Source organism: Plasmopara halstedii (assembly GCF_900000015.1).
Source record: "Plasmopara halstedii genome assembly, contig: Scaffold_614, whole genome shotgun sequence".
Taxonomy (NCBI): domain Eukaryota; phylum Oomycota; class Peronosporomycetes; order Peronosporales; family Peronosporaceae; genus Plasmopara; species Plasmopara halstedii.
The window spans coordinates 2,690,505-2,705,230 of NW_020187532.1; the positions used below are offsets into that span (position 1 = coordinate 2,690,505).

Sequence of the window (14,726 nt, forward strand, 5' to 3'; positions counted from 1 at the left end):
GGGCCCGACTACGTAGGCGCCTAACGATCGGGTGGTCGCGTCAAACGCTTCAGAAGCGGAATCCGTCAAGCGGAAGCCGTATTTCACACGAGAGGCTAGAACCAAACGAGTATATGACCGCATGAGACTCGCCCTGTGGGCAACCTCCATCCGCTGCACCTGATCTTCGTCGAGGTGATTGAAAATAATACCACTTCTCCCGGAAGTCGAGATGTCGGGGAACGGACACGGTGTCCGGAAGGTTCGACAGGGCTCACGTCGCGTCGTTGGCGCACCTCACCCTCCTTGTCTTTCCATGAGTATTCGACTTGTAGTCGACTTCCTCCGGTTCCTCGACGAAAAATCCGTCGCCCATGGCGGGCGCGGTGTGAGGCTCCCAGACGCCGAGGGCTTGGGATGTGATCCCTTGAAGCCGCGGAAGTACTATCCGGGGATGCACCGCGTGCAGAAGACGATGAAGGGCTCTGTCCACGGGCGCCCACGAAACCAGCTAAGCTGGGTGTTTTTCGTGTCATAGAAACAGGGCTCATTGAGCGGAGAATATGTGAAGATCGTCTTCAATACGTTACGTTTTCTCAGACACGCGAGCATCGCATGAGGCGACAATCAAATGTGATTTGTGGGAATTCACAATTTTGATGGGGAAAGTGTATCGAAGTTATACTTCCCTGATATACAAAGGTGGGTCGCACAAGTTGGTGTAATCACACAATGGTGTGGCTACGCCGTAACAAGAAGCCATTATGTGGCGGGGCTGCCAGTAGTTATGCATACTAATTAGGTTTTCTATTGAATTAGGAAAACCTAAGGTCTTAGATATAGGCGGCTCTGTCGCAAATAAACCAAATAAGTACAATTTCAATTTTGAACGGAAGAGTATCCATGCCGTGGTTAAGCTTTTAGGTTAACAAATTGCGATCAGCTACACTCGTACTGGTTCTGGTCTAGAACGTAAGGTCGGTGACCTTGGTAAGCTTTCTCTAAGCAAAGAGCTACGGCAGCCCCGCTGCAACATTGACTTATGAGCTCATTTTGTGCGAGGCCACATCGAAGCAGGACGCATAAAGCTAGCGCACGTGCCCCCGGAGGGTTAACTACTCGACTTCTTAACTGGGGCGATGCCGACGCCACGCCCGTTGCTTCTAAATCGGAAGAGCGGGATCTACGATGTACAAGTTGAGGGGGTTGTTGGGGTGTTGTGACGCAACGTCACAGACTTGTGTACGGTTCACGAAGGCACCTTGCAAGTTGAAAGATGATATCTTCTCGAAGATCAAGTTTGCAAGGTTATAGAGCATGCGCTAGCTAGATAGGGTTCTGGTAGCTAATTCAAATTCTATTCTGCACTGCGAATCGTTACACGAGCCAGAATGTCTCTTTGCCTTATCACAAACTGTAACGGGATTACACATCCCTGGTAACAGGGGTGTGTTTCACACCAGATAGACATGGTGTGACCACACCCAAACAAGAATACGGTACGGGGCTGGATAGCCAGTAGTAATAGATGTATTTCGATTTAGTATACATATTCAGGAAAATCTATGCGCTTAAAATTAGGCGGCTTTGCCGCAGATAAAATTAAATAGTCAGTTTTGGATCTAAACGGTAGAGTTAATAAGCCCTGGGTTAAGGTTGTAATTACTCTTGGAGTAGGCGGATTGCGATCCGCTAAACTCATACTTGTTCTAAGTATAGATCGAAAGGTCGGTGACCTAACTTACGCTTCCTCTAAGCGCAATGCTACGGCAGCGCCGCTGCACAAACAACTTACATTACTATTAATGTTCTTTTTTCACGTTGTTAATTCGTGTGGTCGCACATATATATATTATAATGACCACACGAATCAACTTCAACAATTTATACATATATTAAGCAAAGCAATCACTGCATCACCGTAAACTAAACTCAATTCGCTCAATTCCATTTATAAACACTAAGCAAATTATCCGCAACTTGATCCATATTCGGAAACTGTGCTGGTCTCCGAGGTATGATTGTAATAATGCGATTTCGACATTTGTTCGAAATTTGCGGCGATCCGCGCCCTTGCAGTGTCAGCAGCTGAAGCATGGATCGCTTCATGGAAGCAAACCGCGCAAAATGTAACTTTGCGGAGAGCTAAGAGCAAGTCGGGGGTCACGAAGCTCACTTTGCGCTGAATTTTGCAGCTATTGCACACATAACCAAAGCATAGCTTGCACGATGCGTCAGTCTTACCAAAATCGCCCAATCTTCGATTCGTTATGTGAGCATTGCATGTCACACAGACTGGCTCACGATTGGGAGTTCCAAGTTCCTTGGCTTCAGCGTATCGCGTTTCAAGCGTGAGCTGAAGCTTTTTCATTTGGCCACAGTAAGCGTACTTAAGTGTCGATAGAAAAGTGTTAGCAATAACAGATATCACGAATCTACGGACCTTCTCACCACCAGGATCTATGATTCCCGTAGCAAAGACCTCACATGCATTCGGTCGCACTTGGCGAAAAAAACTGCAGTTTGACAGGTTTGCACGGACGCGATTCGGTAGATTGTGAGTCACTGGAAAGTCGACCGAGTGTAGAAGTTGATAACCGACCCTGTCACCACTCTCGAGATGTACAAAACCGGTTACTTCTAAGTAAATGTAGTCACGGTTTCGCACCAACCCCATTGCCTGAAGTGGAATATCCATTTCCATCCATTTGACGACCATCGAGTTGAACGGGTTCTCGACAGTAGGCTCGACAATGTTTGCGAGCACGGCAGCACCACTGATATCCTCCACATAGGAGGCTCTGATGCGCATCATTTCTAGCGTTGGACTTACCACACCAAACATAAGGTCATCCAGCTCTCCAACAGTAGTGCCGACGCCGAGCATAGATGACAGTTCTGATGAAGGCTTTGAAGTTTGTACTGCATGACTGTGCGAATTGCTCGACCTCTCTTGGTACACCTTAATACTTTCTCGACCCTTTACCAGTTTCCAGTGGTTTAAATCAATCTGACCTTTGTCTTCGGTGAGAAAATGCTCGTATCGCGCTAAATTTGAGTCGAGAATAGTACTGGTAAGCTCGTGCAGATTGTTGAGGTCGCCGGGAGTCAGCACGAGCTCGCCAAACGGATTGATGATAAATCTTCCTTTTACCATCACGTTGATTCCACCAGTTGACGGGATGGAGAGAAAGAAAGAATGAGCTTCTTCACCCAATTTCAAGATTAGGATGTCGCAATAGTTTTATCGAGTCAAGCCTAATAAAGCTCACATCACTGAAAGGCCGATCTAACTCAAATCGCAGATGGTCCAAATTTATCCTTCTGTTTTCGTGGGTCTCCTTATGATTTGCCTACAAAAAATCGTTATGCAGAGAATATTGAAAAACTGTTGCTCTTAGGCGATGATGCTCTCATAAAACCGCATGTAATTTTGGATGTTAAGAGAGCGAGCATAATATGTTGTGAAACACGCATTTCATATAAATTTTTTAACGTGTTGCTTTGTTAAATTCCATGAGTAGGTAAAGCAAAGACACATCAAGAATATCTTGATTTTTACAATTCGTCTGGTCGTTTCTAATGGGAGATGATTATCGTTTTAATTCACGCGCTGGAAAATTTTTGTTTTCGGCTCAAGACGCGCTTAAACTTTTTATCTGTCCACCTATTGTGAAATATACGAGCTCGAGACTTGCGCACAAACAAATTTTAAATCTTAAGCTACGCGATTCCCTCATCAAAAAGGCTAGCACAACTATGCGTATTATTTCGCATCAAATTACACACAACTCCAGCCTGGATGTTAGTAAAATAAAAAGACCAAAAAAATTAGTAAGAATGGTAGTTGTTTGATAATCTTGAAAAGAGAAGTCGCGACCAAAGGACCGGGGTGGCGTTGCAGTGCGTCCTTGCATATATGAGGGCATTCTTAGCCATTTCTTGGTTTATGTCGCGACGTACAGCGTTGAAAGCACTTGTGTGAAAAAAGTCCAAAGTTTCCTTTTGGTTAAAATACAGTACTTACATAGAGCAAGTGTTGGAAGAATCCTGAAAACGATTTTTTATGAAAACATGGCCCGTCGCTACGGTACTAAAAAATTTCGATATAGGCCAATCAAATTTTGATATGGACCTAACTTATAAGCATTTGATGTAATAATATCTCTAAATTGTAAGAGTGATGATTTTTGTATAATAGAGCTTAGGTATCATATCGACAAATAAAAACGAATCTACTTCACACGAGACACAAATTTATACTGACTTAGCTGTCGCAATGAGCCCTTTTGAACCATTGCTCGAATCGCGCGTTGAATCGCATTGGGATTATAGCCTTGGGCCTCGAGACGGCTATACAAGGCGCTCGTTTCGACCCGCGTCCCGATGCGTAGCGTGCGGTTTATGCTTTGTTCCACTTCCTGAGCTTTTTCATGCAAGCCGCCAAACAGTCCTTGGGTACCACCGTCTTTTGCTGCATTCATTGTACTCACGCTAAATAGGCGAATTGCTTCTCGAACGTGCTCGCGTGTGGCTTCGTTTTGAAGGTGCATTTTTGCCAACGACTCTGCGATTCGCACAAGAGCTTCAAGTTGACGCACTGTGACAGGAATTGTCGTCTCAACGCCTTGAGTACGCCGCACGTCGTCTCGTACACCCACGTAATAGTCTTGAAGTGATTGAGCTGCTTCAGCTGACAACTGTGGAGCACATCGAGTTCGACAATACGTGATGAATTTCTTAAGCAACCAAGGTTCAAATTCGCCACCGCTTGAGTAATTTTCGCTGGCATGAGTGTTTTCAACGACGGGTGCGACTGCGTTTGTGTGCATTCGCACCACGTGTGCAGCCATTCGTCGATCTCTAGCATCGTCTTGTATATCTCGAACTATAAATATCATGTCGAATCGACTGAGAATCGTGCTCATAAGATCAATATTCTCAGAAGCCGACCGCATATCATCATATCGACCAAACACGGGGTTGGCCGCAGCCAAAACACTTGCACGCGAGTTTAAAATAGTTGTGATACCAGCTTTTGCAATAGAAATTGTTTGTTGCTCCATTGCTTCATGAATTGCTACACGATCGGACTCTCTCATTTTATCAAATTCATCAATGCACACAACACCACCATCGGCAAGAACCATGGCACCCCCCTCAAGGTAAAACTCTCCCTTAGAATCACGAATCACAGAAGCAGTTAATCCAGCTGCACTGCTGCCTTTACCTGATGTATACACACCAACCGGGGCAATTTTTTCAGTAAATTTCAGAAATTGGGATTTAGCCGTGCTTGGATCTCCCAAAAGTAATACATTAATATCGCCACGCAAAATCATGCCATCAGGCAACCGTTTGCGAGATCCGCCTACAAGTAAACACGCAATCGCTTTTTTCATGTTTACCGTGTAGTCACCATAAATAGACGGAGCAATACTGGCAGCCAGTTTCTCATACAAATTTGGATCTCTTGCCATTTCATGAAATTTTTCCTCTTCAGCAGGTGAGAATGTTGCTTTTGCTCGACCAGCGCCTTCTTCATCAATTTCGATGCCCACTACACGTAAATAAAGCGTACGAATGGCAACAGCTCCGATGTTTTTACTTCCTGCGTTTACAACCGACGTGATACCAATTACTGACACGCGTGTTCCCGGAGATGCTCGATCCACCAAGTGACGATCAGCAATGAGCGCTAAATTTCTGGGCATTTCGCCAGTTGGCACCACCTCTGGATTTTCTTGTAATTTAAGCGTCTGCTGATCCACGTATTGACCTTGATCAGGCAAAACTATGTACGAGTCTTTTGGACATACATCACCTGGTGTTAAAGCATTCTCTTCCTCTCTACTACGGTCACACATGCGAGGAATATTGACACCTCCCATACCAGCAGTAGCAACACGCTTCGAATGACCACAATTACGACACTTTAATGTGGCCGACACGCATTTGGTTCGAACGCGAGTGGCGCTAATGACAATACCTGGCACTTTAATGAGTCGATTAATTTCTTGCGAGTGGACGTGACGAATTGCCACTGGTGCTTGGTCACTACTTAAAATTGCTTGAATGTCGGGGAGATTGGAAAAAGATTCATAAATTGCCGAGTCAGGCGCGCCTGACTCCTGACTGGTCACGAGTAATTGGGTCAACGTCTCTTTAGCTGCATTCTCGAGAAGAGAGAGCTTTTCTTTTGGACTATTAAGCAACAGATCTTGTAACTCTTGGTCATATGCTGCGACGTGTGAGAGATTGACGTTCACGAACCAATGATTGCGTCTGGCGTTGGCCAGAAGCTGCTCACGATAGTAAAATAAGGGACCTATGCGGAATCCACGTAGGAAAGCTCGCAAACGATGTTGCAAAGCTGCTGGACTTGCGCTTTGACGTGCATTTGATGCTTGTGCGCTCTCCGTGCCAACAGCAGTCACATGCCCGGCATCCCAGTCCATAATGTTAAGTTGGATGGCAAGCTGAAATGCGGCAAAAAGAGGAGACGCGCCAGTCTATGTAACTGGGATGGTGTAAATACCACAATCCTGTCAAAAAAAAGCGGATATGAATCATTGCTCGCAGTTTGCTATTTTCCATTTAAATCAAATGGCTGCCAAGTATCAGATCGTATTAATTCGCCACGGCGAGAGCCAATGGAACGTAGACAACCGCTTCACCGGCTGGCACGACGTTCCCTTGTCGAAGAAAGGAGAACAAGAATCGCATGACGCGGGTAAGGTGCTCAAGGCAGCGGGTTTTACCTTCGATATTGCCTACACTTCGGTTCTCAAGCGTGCGATAAAGACGTTGTGGAATATTCTGGAGGAGACTGACTTAATGTGGATTCCTGTCTTTCGGTCGTGGCGTCTCAATGAGCGTCATTATGGATCTCTTACAGGTCTTAACAAGCAGGAGACGGTGAACCAGCATGGCCTTGAAAAGGTGATGATCTGGCGTCGTAGTTACGCCACGCCGCCCCCTCCTCTTGACGCCGAAAGCGAGTACTATCCGGGTAACGACCCAAAGTACTCGGACGTATCTAAAGAGCTGCTTCCCTTCACGGAGTCGCTAGCTACGACTGGTGAGCGTGTGCTGCCGTACTGGGAACAAACCATCATTCCGTCTATAAAGGAAGGAAAAAAGATTGTGATTGCCGCTCACGGTAACTCACTTCGTGCTCTTGTCAAGCACTTGGATCACATACCGGAGGACACAATTACAGGTCTTAACATTCCGACGGGTGTGCCTCTTGTCTATGATCTGGACGAAAACTTTAAGCCCGTGCCACATAAAGACGCGATCGCTCCTTTGTCGGGCTATTATGTCGGTGACCAGGAGCAGATTTTGGCGCGTATTGCTGGTGTGGCCAATCAAACCAAAGCCTAAAAAACCATTTCCGTATTCAATTTAAAGGGTTAAAACTGAAATGTGATTCATACACAAATATATCGTTTCTTCGCAACTATTCTAAAATCTGCTAGTTTTTGCGTACAACTCGGATATGTAAGCCCAAATGATTTCATGAGCACAGTATTGTATATTATTGAATATTTTTGTACTCTACAGACGCTGTCCAAGAAAAGGCAAAATTAATCTTAGCGCCAACAACCGGCTGCTCACTACTTTTTGAAGTGCTCCAATTTGATCGCATTGTCGACCACTCCCATGATGCACTTACTTGGGGATAAACTCGCTATCAGTGTCCGAATTCTCTGAAAAGGAATTTCGATGAGGTGACATCATTAGAGCACGAAAAACAAGTAGTCACTTTGGCGTCCACACTTGGCACCTTAGCTTCTTCTCAATCTTACACGCACTGCAAATAGATCCACTGCACACATATGCGGTCAAAATATTCGGCGTGTCGGTGGCTTAGTCAACCCTAGTGACAAAAAACTACCGTCCGGATTTCGATGGCTTGGACCACTTTTGTATGATAAAGTTTGGATGTATGAAGGTTAGGTCGAATCAGGCATAGTACTGATGACGGAGCAGAATGTATTCTTGGAAAACCCACGGAGCTACTGTTCAGCGATAGTTTTGGAGACCATTTACCAAAAAGTCTTTCTCCTCAAATCACCAACATTAAATACCAATCGCACAATTATAGTATGCACCAGCAAATGTGGATCGGTTGAAAAGTGAAGCATGAAGCCTAAATTATTCAATCTGTGTACCACAAGGACAAATGCGCGGAGGTGCTGCGATTTATGCAACGTCATCACTGATCGGTATTTAAAAAAATAGCTTAAAAAAAGTAAGTTTGAAAATGTGCCGAAATGCGTGGTTGTCAAATTTAAAGTCACACACACCTCATTTCTGCCGATATAAAAGTGTAAGAAAATGTATTCATTCAAATGATTGGTCGGGTGCAAAAGTATGGCTACTTGTAGCCACTTTATGACTAAAAGTGTGCCTGTTCGGAGATGCACCCCGTGCAGAAGAAAAGAAAGGCTTTGCCCGCGCGCGACCTCGATACCAGCCAGGGTAGATGTTCTACGTATCGAAGACACAGGGCTCATAGAGCGGAAAATGTTTCAAGTTTTTTCTTAAGGAACGTAAAGGTGTCTCAGACACGCGAGCCTCGTATGAGGCGGCCGTTAAATGTGAATGGAGGATATTCACACTTTTAATGGAGGAGAGTGTAACGGGGTTACACGTACCCTTGAATGAAAGGAAGGTCGCACAAGATGGTGCGGCCGTACATATGTGTGAATTACACAAGTAAGTGTAATCACACAGTGGTGTGGCTACACCGTAACAAGAAGCCACAACGTGGCAGGATTGCCAGTATTAATGCATATAACTATATAATTTAGGTTGTGCTACATAAAATTAGATATTATTTTATTTATTAGGAGAACCTAGGGCTTTGAATATGCCGCAACTAAAACAACTAAATACAGTTTCAATATGAGCAGAAGTGTTCGTTCGCCTTTGAGGTAGCAGATCGCGATCCGCTACACTCGTACTGGCTCTTGGACAGATCGTAAGGTCTCTGACCTTAGCTTAGCTTCCTCTAAGCAAAGAGCTGCGGCAGCCCCGCTGCAGACGATCCAAATTGACTGAAGAACAAGCATTCGAACGATCACAATGGATTCAAAAACAATTTGCAACTCAAGAAAGAAATTCTCGAATCACGTCGACACAAAGTATCAGATGGCGGACATACTTACCAAGGCACTCGGGACTAAGACGCTCAAGTTTCTACGCAACAAGACAGGCATTAAGATGCTAGAATCAAAGCAAACACAAGATTAGCGGTAAGTGGGAGTGTTAAAATAAAACGCTGAATGTCGTCACAAGTGTTACAGTAATGGATACAGTTTTTCATGATTACAGATAATCATTACGGACATAGTGGTAGTCATTCGTTGATCTAGATAAATAAGGTTGCTTGTAGAAGCTTTTAATGTGATCTTGACGGATAGGCTTAGATGTAGCACACTGAGGACCCAAATACATTCACTTTGGTTTTGACCAACAAACCAACACGCTTGTAGTCGAAGAAGTCGACGATACCTGAAGTGCATGCTTAATAACACAGCACCCAATATCAAAAGGTTCTGTCCGTTTCCACAATATGATTTAGATATACGGTCTTACATACTGCGATAATGGGCAATTATCAGTGCCGTAGTTTATTGGCAACTGGGTATCATCTTGAGCTTTTCGACCTGGCGTCATGATGAATTTGGTGCTCAATTCATGGAGAGAGAAAACGGAACATAAAAAACGCTTTTGTCTCATTGGATGGCTCTGTCGTATGTGTCGGCTGTCAATGCTTCTTTGGTTTGGTGACATGAAATTGGTGCGAATCGAGCTACAACCCCAACACTTAAATCGAGTCTCCGTATCTGCGTATCCGACGAGCGCTCTTAGACTGACTACTAAGCCTCCCAGATAAAGGAGACTGTATAAATATTTCGATTTACATGAAAAGTTCTCTCTCTACTATCTTTATGAATGCTCAGATAATCCTTTATTCAAAGACGAAGACACCTACCAAAGCCAATTGTTTAATAAAGTGACGCAACACAGTTGTTTTAAACCGTATGCCCCGACACCTACACCATCCGCTTTGGATGACACTAGACGAGGCTACGCTACCCCGTGAAAAGATCGGCAAGATGATAAAATGGACACGTTCGACGTTCACAGAAACCGTCATTGCGTACCTTCTTAAGTATTTGACGCAAGCAACTAAAGCATATCTGCAGTGCGCTATCCGTGAACACCCGATTCCGTCGTGGGAGATTTTCAGATCTGTTAGGACAGTGAGTTGATTTTTTCACCTATATGAAGAGAGTACATTGATTTCTGATGACACACTGTTGCTGAATGGCACAGATATAAAACAAAGCCCTAGATTGTTGATAATCATCTTCATCGAAGAAATAAACCGTTTCAAATAGCTGAAATACACAACGGCCTAAGGACAGTGAGTTGATTTTCCACCAATATGAAATTTCACTTTGATTTCTGATGGCACACTGTTGCTGAATGGCACAACTATAAAACAAAGCCCTAGATCGTTGATGATCATCTTCATCGAATAAACAAACCGTTTCAAATAGCTGAAATACACAACGGCCTTCGCCAAAGCGTTTTCACGGTGAAGAAATTGGTCCGCGCGATATAGAAGATAGTGCTTCACAAACCTGTCCGCTCCAGTTCTGAGCCGGTTGTTCAGAGCCTATGATAATAGTGTGCTTTTTTTTTGATCAGCGTTGATGAACAGAAAGAATATGGGACAAAGCTCGCATTGCAACTGCGTACTGCCTCGCAGCTAGATCATATTGTAATTGGTTCAGCAATCGATCCAATGTGTAGTACTTGTTGGTAAGAAATGTGCTTCATAAAAGAAGCCTTTTAACGATTACCGCAGCTAAAAGCTGGAATAACGGCAATGGCTTCTCGCAGCGGCTTCAGAATTTAATTCTAAAGACTGCTGTTCAATGACGAAGAATGCTTTTGCTTAACATGGATGTGTCTAGCCAAAAAATTTCGCGGTTCCTCTCGTACGTAAAAAAGTTCAGTATTTACCTTCTACCCTTGCGTCGTCCGTGCTGCCGCTTGATTCTCATGTATCACGTTCATTCCAGGCTCTATATCGAGTCGTAGGCTTGATTGTGCTCAGGTGCTATTGAGTGTGAGGAAGCTGCATGTAGTTGGAGCTACTTAGTGCTGGTAGCTGGAGTGACAGAACGTCCGAAAACGTACTTAATTGCTGGAACTACTTCAGTGGTCATCCGAAAACATTAAAACGAGATTGGCATGGCCCCTGCGCAGGTATGACACGCATCAATCAAGAGGTATTGTACGTAACTGCTTGAGGATTGTAAATGCAAAATTACAAGTCGAGAAACGTCAAGCAGGGAATCGACGGAAATGATGGTAGAAAATAATGACCACAAAGTACTACCGGAATATGCAGACGAAAAATTGACAATCTGACATACACTGGTAATAACAGCAGTGCAATTATATATTATAATAGTGAAAGTCAAGATGAAGCCCCTGGAATACCGGAATCAGTAGTGTTCAGGCACTGTGTAAGCTTTTGGATTTTCTTCTTTAGTGCAACGTAGATACACAGCGCGAGGCCACTATCGGCTGCCCAAGCTGTACAAATGGAGCACATACGACCTCGCGTGTTAAACCCTCTCCGAATGCGGCGCAGCCGCTAACCAGTTTACCGGTAACCTCCGGGTGTTGGCTATCCATGAGTATGGACTTTGTGCTTGGACTCGGCGGAGTGGTCTTTATGGACCTTATGAGCATAATGGCTCATTGCGCGTATAATGATGGAATATGGATCTTGTCGTTTGACAACATGGACTCCGGGAGTCAATTGTCTCTGATAGAGACCCACGATACACTGGGAAGTTTTGACTACAAACTTCAGGGTGCTGGGCACCAAGTTGGCTATGTCAACAGCAGATCATTTGCAGACCGATAATCAGACTGAGCGCGTAGATCGCGGTGTTGAAGACGTTCGTTGCAGCGTCTGCGCTGAGACGCCGAAGCGCTGGAGCGCCATGCTGCCACTCAAGAAATTTGCGATGAACATTGCAGTGTATTCATCTAACGGCTACACGCCGTTCTACGTAAACGGGCTTGTTAACCCTCGCGTCCCACTGACGCCGCCTTCCCATGGTTTAGTATTTAATGGGGGAAAGCCGCGCGGCTAGCTGATGTCGGCCCTTTCACTGTGCGAAAATGGCGATGGCTTCCTGTCTATCAGACTGAGTGTCTTACGACACGTCCGCGATGCGATGGCCGAAAGCCAAGTCATACAGAAAAACTATGCAGACGGAAGAGGGAGAAGAAATGCTAAAAACATCGTTTTACAAAATGCTAAAAACCTTTTTTCACATGTAGTTTCAGTTGTCTTTAAGACGAAGCTTCGTCCACGGTGTATTGAACCTTTTTAAGGTCGTGATCAAGCGAGGTGTTGCGTATCGGTGACTGAGTCGCAGTGCGTAAGGACGTAAGATCTGTGTCGATCACGAACGACTTTGTGCCAAGCAGTTGTACTCTGAACTTGATAAGTGCATACTTTACCGCAAGTAGCTTCGTGTCGTGCACTGAGTAGTTCTTCTCCGCAGCTTTAAGCTGGCGAGACTCGAACGCGATCACCCGACCTCGCCACTCGTCGTCAGCTAGCAGCAGTGCACAGCTGTCGGTAAAGTCCGACGCGTCACAGATGACACTAAAAAGACGATCGGGATCTGACAACGCTAGTATTGGTGCATGAAGGAGGCTGTCTTTGACCCTGTCACATGCCCCCGATGCTCAGTGTCCCAACACCATTCCACATCCTTCTTAAGGCGATTATACAATAACCGTGCCACTTCCGCACAATTTGCGCAATACTTGTGCGTGTAGTTGGCGAGGCCAAGCCATTCGCGCAAATCCTTTCAGTTCTCTGGGACCGGCTAGTTCACAATGCATTGATCTTAGCGGGGTCCGCTCAAAGATCACGCTTCCCAATGAAGCACCTTAAGAAGGGGATTTTTTAGCGCCGAAGATGCACTTATCGGCAATAGCATACAGCTTATTCGTGCGCATGCACTCGAGCACCGCTCTCAAATAGACGATTCGGCTTTCCACATCTGTCCTCCGGTGTCCCACACGAATGTCGACGAAGATGCTGCCGAAGTATGTCTGTGCATACGCCCGGTGGGGCCTGAACAGCTGCGATATAAGACGATTAAATGTTGCTGGTGCGTTTGACAGCCCTTGGGGCATCATCAGCTACTCACAGAGCATACCGCCTGGAGTACTCACCGCTGTCAGCGGAATATCGCTTGCTCTCATGATAAATTGGTATAAGCATCGACCAATTCGAGTGCGCTGAACTTTGCACAGCCAGTATATTGTTCTAGAGAACATCCTACTTAGAAATCGATGTATGTGCCGGAATGGTGGCAGCGTTTAGCTTATTGTAAGTGTGAGCAATACACCACTTGCCGTTCGGCTTCCGGACACAAAACGTGGTGTCGATTAGGCAGACTTACTCTCACGCACTATTCATGCGTTGTACTTCACACGGATAACGGGCGTCAATAACATCTCATTGCTCCTTGTGCAGGGGTCATTGGCGTGTTACGCGGTATTTGGTTCTCGAGATCAGGTCAATATCATGACGCACACCTCCATTCGGAGCTTCGACCGACGGCGGGTCTTTGGAGACGGCGTCTTGAAATTCCGTTTGATCAAGGGATCCTTTAGGATTGACGATTCCTTTCGTGTGTTTAGCACCCTCTGAATGCCCTCCAAGACAGCTTCATCCAGAAGCGACGACATGTTAATCTACTCGTTCAGTCGTATAATGACCACCTCGGCTAAAGCACCTGCCTTCACGGCACCGCCAAACTCTTCAAAGAACATTTCGTCCAGCTCAAGGGTAGCATCCACCGCTGGAATGACGTCGAGGGTGACGTCGCCGTCTTCCTATCCCGTCATTCCGTTGACAAGGTTATATAGCTGTTCGCTATCGTCTACAGTAGACACATCCAGGTCCGAATTTACGCCCTGCGTCTTGCAGATAACATACGGAATTGCCGTTCTCTCTTTAAAGAGGTTTTACATATCATCAATACCAGGGGAAATACGACCTCGGCGTCGTCCAGTGTCCCCGCTCCCTGCTCATCGGAGCCTTGAAGTTGTTAACAACATCCGATGAAGAGTTGCTATATCCGCAGACATCATCCAGTGGATAACGTGCCACCTCACGCACATCAGAAGGGCCTTGCCCATGATGTCTCGGACCTCGTTCGACCATGCCACTCTTGGTATGCAGCAAAAGCTTCGTAACTTGAACAGTGCTCTGTTTGTTACGTTCCACTCACGTGCATCACAAGGGCCTCGCATTTAATGCCTTGGTCCTTGGCCGACCATGCCAATCTTGGCATGAAGTGACTGCTTCGATACTTAAGCAGCGCTCAGTATGGTACTTGCCACTCCACGTTCAGCACGCATGCCATGCTCGGGACTCTTGTTTAGAACACCTTTGGTGTTTGACAACTCGAATACTCCGATATCCAGCACGTTGATCGTCCCGGGTCCAGTGCCCGCGCCAAAAGCGCTTCGGCTTCCTAGCAGAGATGGGTTGATGACTAAACAAAGCTTCACTAGGAGACGCGTCGACGAGGGTGGTGTTATGGACGCATTCGACGCTGACAGCTTCTGCGGTAGGTGCTTTAGCAGGGCATTTTTATAACTCGAAAGCATCTCTAGAC

The 14,726-nt window shown here is 45.6% G+C and overlaps 3 protein-coding genes across 3 annotated transcripts; 1 reads left to right on the plus strand and 2 right to left on the minus strand.

Annotated features, from left to right (window-relative positions):
* Positions 1–1,948: 1,948 nt before the first annotated feature.
* PHALS_12513 (Zinc finger, RING/FYVE/PHD-type) lies at positions 1,949–3,136 on the minus strand (the record flags this gene model as incomplete). The annotated part of the gene is made up of 1 exon (XM_024728076.1): positions 1,949–3,136. One exon carries the CDS (start codon positions 3,134–3,136, stop codon positions 1,949–1,951), a length of 1,188 nt encoding a protein of 395 aa, XP_024578589.1.
* A 1,078-nt stretch (positions 3,137–4,214) lies between these two features.
* PHALS_12514 (dna replication licensing factor mcm5) lies at positions 4,215–6,437 on the minus strand (the record flags this gene model as incomplete). Its single annotated transcript, XM_024728077.1, has 1 exon — positions 4,215–6,437. The coding sequence occupies one exon, from the start codon at positions 6,435–6,437 to the stop codon at positions 4,215–4,217; it is 2,223 nt and encodes a 740-aa protein (XP_024578590.1).
* A 148-nt stretch (positions 6,438–6,585) lies between these two features.
* PHALS_12515 (-bisphosphoglycerate-dependent phosphoglycerate mutase) lies at positions 6,586–7,609 on the plus strand (the record flags this gene model as incomplete). Its single annotated transcript, XM_024728078.1, has 3 exons — positions 6,586–7,339; positions 7,461–7,482; positions 7,546–7,609. The coding sequence occupies 3 exons, from the start codon at positions 6,586–6,588 to the stop codon at positions 7,607–7,609; spliced, it is 840 nt and encodes a 279-aa protein (XP_024578591.1).
* Positions 7,610–14,726: the final 7,117 nt, after the last annotated feature.